The sequence below is a fragment of the Echeneis naucrates genome, chromosome 17 (genome assembly GCF_900963305.1).
Source record: "Echeneis naucrates chromosome 17, fEcheNa1.1, whole genome shotgun sequence".
NCBI lineage: Eukaryota > Metazoa > Chordata > Actinopteri > Carangiformes > Echeneidae > Echeneis > Echeneis naucrates.
The window spans coordinates 17,579,604-17,591,643 of NC_042527.1; the positions used below are offsets into that span (position 1 = coordinate 17,579,604).

At 44.2% G+C, this 12,040-nt stretch overlaps 2 protein-coding genes across 2 annotated transcripts in view; both read left to right on the forward strand.

Moving 5' to 3' along the window:
* Nucleotides 1-2,816, forward strand: part of epb41l3b (erythrocyte membrane protein band 4.1-like 3b) — a 36,253-nt gene extending 33,437 nt beyond the window's left edge. Inside the window, exon 22 of the mRNA XM_029524479.1 lies at nt 1,722-2,816. The gene's annotated coding sequence lies outside the window, so the exon portion shown is untranslated. The remainder of the gene's footprint in view (nt 1-1,721) is intronic.
* A 2,328-nt stretch (nt 2,817-5,144) lies between these two features.
* Nucleotides 5,145-8,080, forward strand: LOC115057738 (zinc finger and BTB domain-containing protein 14-like). Its single transcript, XM_029524932.1, has 2 exons — nt 5,145-5,254; nt 6,038-8,080. The coding sequence occupies exon 2, from the start codon at nt 6,061-6,063 to the stop codon at nt 7,231-7,233; it is 1,173 nt and encodes a 390-aa protein (XP_029380792.1). The 5' UTR covers nt 5,145-5,254; nt 6,038-6,060; the 3' UTR covers nt 7,234-8,080.
* The last annotated feature ends 3,960 nt before the right edge of the window (nt 8,081-12,040 follow it).

The window sequence follows — 12,040 nt, forward strand, 5'->3', positions numbered from 1 at the left end:
TATGTTATGCTGTTCTTATCCAGCAGCATGCTGCTCCTTTCAGTTGCACTCTTCCTCTGTGTGTGTGTGTGTGTGTGTAGGGGGTAAATAGGTCAGCAGTCCTTGTATCAGCACTTCCACAAACGACACAAATGCAGCCATTTGTGTTTCAGCTTGCCCGCTGTCAGTAATGTCAGGGTTGTATCAGGTATGGAGCTACAGGGGGGGAACTGTTCTCATTCCACAGCATGTCTTTATAACCTCACCACCTTCTCTCTTAAGCATAGTTTGTTTTGTTTTTTTGTTGTTGTTGGGGGTTTTTTTTGTGTTTTGTTTTGGGTTTTTTTTTTTTTGGGGGGGGTTAGTTTTTTGTTGTCTCTGGAAAACACCACACCATCTATTATATTCTAATTTCACCTTTTGGATCTGAAGCTTGTTGTGTTTTAAGCTTCTGACTAAAACGATCCCAAGGTGCAGGGTGTGGAGATGAGCAGGCGTGCATGTGTCTACTTGTGGGACTCAACAGAAGGGAATGCTTGGCTTTGTTTCAGCAGCCCTGCCCTCTATAGTGTGTGTGTGTGTGTGTGTGTGTGTGGTGTGTGTGTGTTTCTGTGTGCGTGCTCTCTAATAGCTTTACCTGTCTCACACAACGTCTGCCATTCTGAGAAGCACTTTGAATGTGATACTAAATGTTTTTCTCTGTTTTGTTTTGTTTTGTTTTTGGATGCTCGTCTCTCACGACTGTAGATACACACAGATTTGTTGATCACAGTCAGAGTTGCATCATCCAGGATGTCTTAAATATCCAAGTTCTAACTCATCTCAAACACACACACACACACACACACACACACTAGTGCTACACTCACTAAACTCCATCTGGGATGTCTGGAGGAGTCAAAATATATAACTCATTGATCAGTCATGTGGCTGATAACACACAATAAATCAATACTGTATAAACAGAATGACATACAAAAGTCATCTCATGAGCTGAAAATATAAATAACCAAATATATCTGTAGCAAATCAAATCCTTTACCTGAGTTCAACAGCCACTGAAAAGGTTGAATATCATATTTCCCTGTTCAAATAAGGAACCAAATGGATCCGTTTAACCTCATTAGTCAGATAATATGTTCAGCGTTTATTTTTCATACTGCAACAGCCTAATTTCTCCCATCACTCATCATTTCTGAGTAAGCCAAGCTCATTTTAAAGTTTGGCTGCATCTGACCTCAGCACACCCATCCATGAACTACATTTCCAATTGTTCTCAAAAGATTCCTGCGATATGAGCTCAGATCTGATCCAGAAGACTCCCCCTGGGGCTCGAAGGGCCCAATTTAGAAATCCAAAATGGTCTCCACCCTGAAGGAGCAATTTGTCCCAATCAATCTCCCCTCTCTCGCTCTCTCTCTCTCTCTCTGGTAGTTTGGTTTACCAGAGAGAAGTTGTGTGATGCGTTTTTAATTCGAGTGAAAACCAAAATTCAAAACCACACTGTTAGATTAAAGTTAATAAGTGCAACGTGCCCCGGAAGCCTGTGTGTATCTATGGTTGTGTATTAGCGTCTCTGTAACTCAGTAGTCCCTCAGTGCATCTTTTTTCTGGGCACAAAGCTGCCGTAACCTTCTATCAAGCTCGTTTTCAGTCTTTGGCAGGATGTTCTGTGCCACTAAAGGTGCAGATCTGATTACGTACGCAGGATCCGCTGACTGCCATTTCCTCTGCTCTTCCAGGAGTAGCGCTGAGAAGGGCTGTCTCTGCTCACCCTCCCACAATCCAACATCCAGAACTCCTCATATGCCCGCCGGGACTCTCAGAAGACTAGAAAGGCTCCTTACTCTCCAGATGCTGCAGCTCGCCGCTCGTCGCAACCATCACCTGCAGAATAAACAAGAGCATTTTGCATGAGAAGGACGCAAACGTCGCATTATCAAACAAATGGCAAGAAAACACAGAAAACCATACGATTTTAAAAAAAAAGGTTCTCGATCCATCTGCACGTGGAATCCCTGTGTGCAGCAAGCAAACCTTTTTGCTTTCACTGCCTTATGACTTTGATGCATTTTTATGATTACTGAGAATAATTATTGTAGCAATGTTTTATTTATGAAATAAAGCCATCACTCCAGAAACTTTAAATCGCTGTAGGCTGTAAATGTTAGAGCATTACACTATTTAACCTTGCTGTAGAAGTGCCAACCTCATTTGCCAGCAAGCATCACCTCACTCACTCAAGCTACACGATGATTTTCCCTGAGGTCATTGAAACAGAAATCACTATGACCTAGTATTGTACATATCAAGGCTTCCTTAGGAAAATAGCAAATTATCTTTCCGAGTTGATTTTTGTCACGTCTACTTGAATAGTGATTTCCTTTTTATGATCATTTCAGTATTTTGTTGTTTCTCATCAACTGATTCCAACACTCCCAACACTTTTTTTTTTCTTTTTTTTTTTTTCCAAAGTCTTACTTTGGCACATGCCAAAGAATCAAGATTTCTGTGTGAGAAATAGATTTTAATGTGCCTGTGCAGGCTTTGAATGTTTCCCCCGGGTGGATGATTGGCTGCAGGACAAGTCCCAGGTTTGTGTGACTGTGAGGCAAAAGGGCTCAGACTGCCAAACTAGACGCAAAGCCAAATAGAGATCTGTCAATCCCTCCTGATCATGTCAGCTGTATGTCATCTGTCATCTGTTCAACTGTATCCGGATAACCACGTATTGTTCACGTACAGCCGTGTTTTCCTCAAAATGGTGGAATAAAAGTGGCAAATGCATTTGTTTTTAATTTGCTGTTTTCTTCTATAATAATAAAATGTCAACCACAGTGCTGAAACTCGAGTGTTGTTCAATCAGTGCTAACACACATTTTGCAAAAGAGGGAAAAAAAAACTAATTTAAATAAGGGTTTTGTTTACTAGTTCTGAATACTAAATGAATGATTCTGAGGTTTATATCCCAGTAGTAAATTGTACAGCTGCGGCGTGTGGCGGTTTGGGGTTGCCATGTTTAATTTAATCATCTAAATTCTCGTGAAATTGCTGAATCCTAGTTGAAAGATTTTTAATTTTATTTTATTTATTTATTTATTTATTTTTATGGGTGATCATATCTACATGCCCTGGCAGCCTGACCTTTAAGAAGAAAATCAGGATTTATATCCTCAGCTGTGGCTGCTGAACAGCTTAAAGACGAGTTAAATAAATTTACTGATGGGAGAAAAATCAGCAAACTGCAGTAGATCTATCATTCATCGAACCAAATACCAGAAACTCTTAATTGATCTGTTGATGGGAGCCCCCCCGGGTAATTAAGACGGATCCGAGGTGCTGCTGGTAATTATGTTGGATAACTGAGGCCCGACGAGCCACGCCCCCTCCGGGCCACTGAGCGTTTCCCAGAGAGGAGCCAAAGGAAAGAGGTCTCACTTTGTCTCTGTTGCTGGGCGGGAATCACATTGAGTCCTGATAGAAAGAGTTCTGAAATTATTATTTTTTTTTTTTTACTTTATTTTATTTTTGTTAATCTGGCTGTGCTGAGAATTTGAAATATTGCATCACTTGATTGGAAACATTGGTGGACTCGATTTGAACAAGTATGAACAAAGTGCAGCACAAAATTAAAAACCTGCAACACATCAAAATCCAGGAACAAGAAGTTATATATATAAGTACACATAACAGAAGTTATCGGGACAGCTCTCTCAATGCTGTTCTGACATAGACACATTATTTAAATAGAGAAAATAAGATTTGTTCTGTGCCATAAATGGCTTTTTGAAATTTAGTGCGGTGACCACAAGTCCACTTCTGGGGATTTCCCTTCCAAGATAAGTTACCACGTCATGAACTGACCAACCGTGAAAGGCGGATGAGTGTGTGAGGATTTGCTTACTCGTATTAAACTGTTGGCCTTGTTCCCCAGAGGAAGAAGAAAGCTGGTAAATCTGGTGCTGATTATGGTCCCACAGCTGGCTCATAGGGGGCCTGCTTTCTCTCTTTGTTAGTTTGGGGAATATGAAAGCAGTTCAGACTAGATTTTAATGAGATGTGACATCACTTCATGATGCAGCATGTTCTTTGGTTGGTATCTTATCAGAGCATTCTTCCTCACATGTGACCTGAATATCAAATAAAATGTGTGACCATGGCTGGAATAACCTCCTGAGGGGCCCTGGGGCAAAGATTATTTTTGGCCCCCTCTGTTGACCTCTATACCTGACGGTTTAATCATTTGTCCTGGAGCCAAGAAACCAATCAGTGCTCTACAGCTGAGCAGATTAACTCAATAATTGATTTTTAAAAAACGAATCATTTAGATTCGGAAAGAAGCATTAAGATTTTTTGGGTTGGTGAAAAAACATTAACAAGTTAATGCCATTTTATAAATGTGGATATTTCCCACTTTTGACAGTAAATGAAACAGTTTGGGGGGTTTTAGCTTCTAAAAAAATGAATGTTATGAATGTGTTTACTTTGAATGTATTGTCACTGAACATTTCACAAAATATTGAAGTCAACGCGTCTGATCAGCGGTGGATTTTTACACAAGGCTCATTTATTTGCAGCTTTACAACAATTGATGAGTGAAATTATATGGACATAGATGACAAGGAGCATCTCTTTCTCTTTCCTTTGTCCTGTTGGTAATAAGGTAAATCAGATGTCAGAGTCCTTCAGGGCAGCCCTGAGAGGTCACGGCAAGAATGGGATCATTTATTTGCACGATAATTCATTACAAGGCTTTTTTTATTATGTTCGGCTGTTTTCTAACTTTTTATTTTATTCATTATAACTCCTAATATCTTCTGATGGAAAGATGGAATTTCATTGATTCTGCATGTTTTGGTTGTTTTTACTGGACTTTCTTAGCTAAAAGTGCTCTGAAAATACAATAAATTATCGTAATAATTATCATCAAATGTGGAAGGATTTTGTCACAATCTGTGATAAAAGACGTGGAGACTGTTGGGAGCTTTTTTCCCCCTCTGCAGGGCTCTGTTTAATATTTTTACGATTTATTTGTATTTTTTTATTTACTTATTTGCTCCAGCAGAGCGGCTCATCTTCCCGCACAGAGACGATCTGCGCGCCGCCGCCGCCGCCGCCGCCCTCGCCGCTCCGGTGCGGTAGGTGGCAGCAGAACAATGCGGCGCTTCCTGTGCAGCCTCGCAGTCACAACAAGAAGAGGAAGAGGAAAAACGACAGCTCTGGATCGTCGTCGACTGCCTTGCGTGACAACACAGGGATCGCGTTCAGGCTTCGGGTATTAACATTTTTTCATTTCTCTCCTTGTCGCCGGCCGGAACGAAATAAGCGACGCGGCGGTTTTTTTGCGCGCCCGCGTCTCCGCACGTCCGCCGCCGCCTGTCGGCCCGCCGCTGCTGGCGGAGCCGCTCCAAAGCCTCCACAAACATGCCAATGGAGGCTTGCTGACCAAAATGGCTGGGCGCAGTGAAATGTGAAATATTCTTGCTCAGGTTATTCGTTTTGCACGCGCCACGCCACTTGTCACGCCAACGCGGCGGCGAAAACGCGCGAGTCAAGTCCGGGTGGGCGAAAAAAAAAGTGTGTCTGTCTGTTTGTTTGTTTTTGTTTTGGTTTGTTTGTTTGTTTGCTTCTGCTGCTGTTTTGTATTTTCCTGAGTAACACTGCTGCGGCTTTCATCGCTGTTGGGGCCCTGTCGGATCTTTTTTTTATTTATTTTTTTATCCCCCCTTTCCCACAAAAAGGTTTTCTGCTTCATTAATTTGGACACTATGGTTTTATTTTTTTCATTTTAATTTTTTATTTGTTTGTTTGTTTACTCTTGCTTTTTTTTTTTTTTTTTTTTTTGCGCGCGCGCTAATAAAAGATAAAAGTGACGTCGTTTGCATGTCGCTCCAAAAAAAAAAAAAAAACAAAAAGTTGATGCAAATGTGATGTTGGACAGTTGAACCTGTGTGTTATGTCGGAGGAGAGCAACGAGGGCTCCACCCTCAGCTGTGCACTTTAACTACATCTGCTACATCTCCAAATATCTGACTCCTTCCTGTGCTTCCCTCCGCAGGTTGCTCCTATTTGACCTGCAACATGTCTGATTTACTGAGATATATCGACTATGACCACAAAGCCACCTTCCTGAAGATGCTCAACCAGCAGAGGATGGAAGGTGAGCACTGTGACGTGGTGGTGGTGGTGGAAAACATAGAGTTCAGGGCTCACCGCTGTGTCTTGGCCGCCTGCAGCAACTATTTCAAAAAGCTCTTCAAGAAGCAGAGCGACGAGGACAACTCCATCGTGGAGTTGGACTTCATCCGCTCCGACATCTTCGAGGAGGTGCTCAATTACATGTACACAGCCCGGCTCGCCGTCAGGAAGAAGGACATCAATATGATGATGTCGTCCGGCCAGATCCTGGGGATCAACTTCCTGGACAACCTGTGCACCCAGAAACGCGAGCTGACCAACATGAAGACCCGGGAGAACCAAGCGCCTGGCGACCACGGGATGAGAGCTCAGGACGCCATCCTGAAGGAGCTGGCCATGGAGGAGGTGAGGAAGAACAGCTTCTATGACCAGGGGATGGACAGCATGGGGCCCGGCGGCTCGCACGTGTCTCAGCCGCACAACTACAACACCAACATGGCCAAAGACCCGCACAGCCACGGCTGGGGCTCCTCCTCCTCCAGCGACATGAAGCTGGAGTACCTGCTGTACGGCCACCGCGACCACGGCTCCTGCCAGAGCACGGGAGCGAAGCCCATGGACCACAACGCCAAAAAGGAGCGTCTGCTCACCGCCAACCGCCCGTACGGTTGCGAGCACTGCCCCAAAGCCTTCACCACCGCCGCCCACCTCAAGGAGCACCTGAAGATCCACTCGGGCTTCAAGCCTCACCGCTGCGTGGTCTGCGGCAAGGCCTTCATCCGGGGGCCCGACCTGAAGAGGCACGAGAGGGTTCACAGCAACGAGAGGCCTTTCGCGTGCCAGCTGTGTGAAAAGGCCTTCAAGCACAAGTCCCACCTGAAAGACCACGAGCGGCAGCACCGAGGCGAGCGGCCATTCAACTGCGGCTCCTGCGACAAAGCCTTCATCAAGGCGTCGGATCTGAAGCGCCACTGGAACACCATGCACAGCGGCAACCCCCGCAGACAGATGTCCCTGTCCCCCGCCGCCTCCCAGCACGGCCAGGGGGACGCCGCCGACCAGAGAGACTGGAAAATGGAGACTGGGCCACATTCGCACAACTCGGGGGACTGTTAAATCTGCAGGCGCGCCGAACACGCACACATACTGACACACAGACACGCACACTTAAAAACAACAACAACAACAACAACAACAAAAAAAAAAGTAAACACACTGACACAACCACAACCCCGTGACGGGCTGACGGCCTGAAGTCACACGGACAGTGATCGGAGTGAGTAACGAGATCAGAGCATGTTCATAGACTGTCGGGCTGTATTATTATTATTCCTTAAAGAAAAAAAAAGTTATGTCAAAACAAAATGTTTTTCTTTCCACCTGTAAAATCATGTAAATGTTTAGTTCACTCTACTATACATATATTTTTCACAAAGCATCCTTGCTATCTAGACTGGGGGGTTCTCATAACATTATCCTCTTTTACTTTTATGGGATATGTAACATTTAAATGTTTGTTTAACCTTTACTGGATTTTATGGAGATTACAGAGAGCAGCAGAATTGAAAGGGGGCGAGGGGAGGGGAGGGGGGGGAGATTTTTTTCTGCATAACATTTGTTGCATTGAGTATATTCATGTGGATGTTTTTAATGGATGTGTTTAGTTGTATTGATTGATATTTACACTGTAAGAGTAAGAGTCACCATTTTTGCATTTGAGACAGATGATACCAAAGTCTTGGGCCTTTGAGGGATTGTCTTTCCGGACTGTCCTGCCCAAGCAACCGGCCAACTAGATTTACTGTTATACAGTATAACTGTCATCCAGCTATCAACAGTTAATGATAGATGTCTGTATATACTGTAGCTTAGTTTGTTGCACAATTAGAGTACACAATAAGGAATTATGCACATATAACATTGTCCTACTCCTACACTTTGACAATAAACACCATTTGCTGTGTTTTATTGTTTTTTGCACAGTTTGGTTTTTGTTGAACTCAGCTTTTAGTATTGCCTGGAAAAAAGAAAAAAAACAAAAGAATCTTGGAACAGCTGGAAACCTGCTGTCAAGTGTTAGATTTAGAAAATGTGTTTAATTTGGAAAGATCCAGTGTTTTTGTGGAGATTAGAGGCGGTCCGAGGCGTCAGTGACTCCTACAGGGGCCCCGTCTTTCGAACGGAGCTCGTAGTTTTGACACAGAAAACAATCCACAGGTGAAGTTAGTGTCCAGGCGAGCGGAAGCACAAGAATACAATAAAAGCATTATCTTGAGCTTTGCACGTTTGCGTTGCATTTGAAACATTCGAGTGAACTTTTTCCACTGTTTATAGTGAACAGTCAAACACTGAGGTCAGAGAGGAGCTGCAGGTGTTTGTAGCAACAAAGACTGTTTCAGCAACTCTTTCATGACTCGTTAGTGAACGTGAAATGTCTGAACTGAAGAATCTTAAAGCTGCAGTATCGACTTATTTTGTTTTCGTCCGAATGACCGCATTGCAACAAAGATCCACCAAGGACAGCAGTCTAATATAAATACCAGGTGTGGGGCCAATGAAAGTTCCCATCAGTGTTTAGTATGCAAATTATTTCTTTGCTTAATTTTTGTTTAGAAATTGCACCAAGATGAAGTCGTGAACTGTCCTGCATCTGCGGAAAATCCTCACCTTTTGAGATTCAAATTCTTCTAGTGATCAAAAATAGTTTGGAGTAGTTTCATCTTGACTAAGTGATCACTAAACAATAATTACTGCAGCTCTGCTAATAAAAACAATAATAAATAATAATAACCATAATTACAGGAACTGAGCTGAAAACAGCTGAAGTTTTAGTCGTACTTCAGGCTCCAGTTCAAGTTGCTCCGAGCGGAGCTGCAGCGCCTCAGGCCTTGGTTTGTTTATGGGCCTGGTCTATGCAAACAATCAGCAGCTCTGCCCACCCCCACCTGACCCTGACCTCCACCAGGCTACACCTTCAGGTCTGCTCGGCCTCGCTCAGCCCCTTCGCTCTGACTTCGAAGTGAAATTTGACCTCTTGTTGACCTTGCTGTTTCTCGAGGGGGCGAAAGACACAAAAATCCAGTGAGACAGGCGCCCAACATGGCTGAGCTGTGTTCATCTGGTAAAAGTTTCCAGCAGCACTTCTATACTCTGCATGCAACACTAGATGGTGCCCTGTTCACAGTGACTGACCTGCTGCTGCCCAATTTGACCCGCTCACGCTGAACTGTCCAGGGTTAGGGTTAGATGATACCAGTTGAACCAGCGCAGTAAAACTTGCTGGGGTTTTTGTTCATGGAAATTCGAGCTCGCCGGAGAGCACATGTGGCGGCTGTGTCAAATATATGCACTCTCACACCTCTGTGTTTTGCATATGTTAACTTCCCTCTGAGTCTAGTGGTTGGAGGGAGGCCAGTGTAGTATGAGGGTTCTCTGTGTGTTGTCTGTCAGATGGAGATACTCTGGACCGGGTAGAAGGTCCCCAGATCTGGTGCTGTGTGCCGGACGTCTCTTACATCCATCCATTCCTCAGTGTCAACAAAGGAAGAGTTTGATCTCCTGTAATTTGGGTTGAAACAGTTTGGTGGAAAACTGACGTCAGTGTCTAATGGAAAAGGCTGGCCGTGCCTGACTGATGTCAGTAGATGCCTGAGATCTGTTTTCTGCATTTCCTGGCCCTGCTGCACTCTATGTGTGTGTGTGTGTGTCCATTAAAATCATTGAATGATGCAGGATATGGGCTTCATATGACATTGTTGGACTGACGGGAGCTGGGTGTGTGTGCCTTTGTGTCGTGACTGCCTGTGCATGCTTTGTGTGTGTGTGTGTGAGTGTGAGTGTGAGAAGAAGGCTTGAAATGTAATGTCTGCATTTGTGTGAGCACCATGGGATTTGAGTGATGTGGGCTTATTGCGTGTGTGTGTGTGTGCAAGTGCATTTATATGTCTGTGCATGCATGTGTGCGTGTTTATGCATGTATAATGCCTGGCAGCAGGGGGTGGTGATGGTGGTGGTGGGGGGGGGGGGTGTGCACTCATGCATGTGTGTGTGCGTGCATGCATCCAAGAGTGTTTTCGTGTTTGTGGGTTCAAATGAACACTATATGCATCCACAATGAGCTCTGTGTTTGCGCACGCACACCACTGAGTGAGTGACAGGAGGCAAGTGAGTGTGCATTCATGCATGGGCCTCTCTGCGTGTTCCCATCCGTGCCTGTGCCTGTAGATTGTGCATCAGTCTGGAGGACTGGGTGTTTGTGTGTATGCCAGTCCTTATTTGTTTTATATATGCATGAGTTTGCACGCATGCATGTGCATGCAAATGCACATATCATCACTATTTAGGGAATTTACGTGTCAGCAGGCTTAATGCTATAATGCAGGTAGTCATTGGAATGCATTTGAATATAGTGTGTGTGTCTTTTTTTTTTTTGGGGGGGGGGGGTGGGTTATTAGAGCTGTGTGGGCCTGTGTGTTCAGATTCAGATAAGATTTTGTGGCTGTGTGTGTGGGTGCAAATGCATGTGCACAATGCAAGCACAGTGTGCGTTTGTATGTATGCGTATATATGTGTAGCGTGAACACCCGGTTTCCATTAACCCGGCCGGCGTGGCTCTCTCAGCCAGACCACAAACCTCCTGTCTCCACTCTGGCTCCACCCAGCGCTGCCACAGGCTTCCCAGAAAAGAACAGCGTCTAATTAAAAAACTTTAATTACATCCATCTCATCTCTCTCTCTGTCTCTCTCACACACACACACACACACACTTGGGGAGAATAAAACAACTGTATACAAACAATTCCATGTGATAAATGGCCATGAAAGGCAAAGCCAGCAGTTTTTTTTTTCCTCTGCTCCTCCTCCCAGCGGAGCGGCTTTTAATCAGAGTTGTTGACATCCATGAGCCGTATAGTCTCCTGTGATGTCGTCCTCCACTTAAGGACTTTGCCATTATGGTGTCTCTCCACTCGGCTATCTTTTTTATGTCTTTGATCTGAACTTAAACCTAAAAAAGGCTAAAATCTCTCATAAATCTACAGACAAATGAGACGACAAGACCCTGGGCACAGATGTGCACAAAGCCCTGACACGACACAACAAAACACAACGCACAAGACTTCTCAGTCTGAGAGACACAAAATGGTCACTAACGAGGCTCTTATCTTCCTTTTTGTCTCTTGATATTTCCATTCTGCCTCTTGATGGTGTTTTGTGGCTTTGTTTCTCTGTGTCACAGAATTTATCATACTTTTGGGTCTCTTTATGTCTCATTTTGTGCTTTTTCATAATCTTTGTGTGTCTTCATAGCTACTTTTTGCCTCTCTGCATCTTCTTGTAGTTGTTTTACTGCTTTTGCATTGAATTTACATCTTTGTAGTTCTAGCTTGGCATCTCTTTGTGATTGAATGTCATCTTGTATTCCTTTGCGGTCATCTTGTATTGTTTTGTGTCCCTTTATTTTAGTGCTTTGTGTCATTGATCTCATTTTGTGTCTCTTTGTAGTCACTTGTTTGTTGTGCAGTCACGTGGTTTCTGATGAGCGCATTAACTGAACCACCCATGTGAATATTTACTGTATAAAGAGGCAGTCAGGCCAATGAAGTGATTTGTGAGGCAGCACTTGAAGTATGACACAAATAACTCTGGATTAATGTCTCATCTTCAGAGTGATCGTCACGTTAATGAGGGATGTTTTTGGAGGTCCAGAAGGGTTTTCATTCACCACCTCACACACAGGAACTTCTATCTGCCCGGCTTCTTCCTTCCCCATCAGACCTCAGGAGCCTGTTTGTTAACTGTGACTCGTTGCGTCCACACACAAGGTCCGTCTTTGTCGACGTGCGTGGCGTTGACCTGCAGCCTCGGGGTTATCAGTCCATCTCCTCAGGTCCACGAGACAGCGGCTGGATCGCTGCGATCTGCC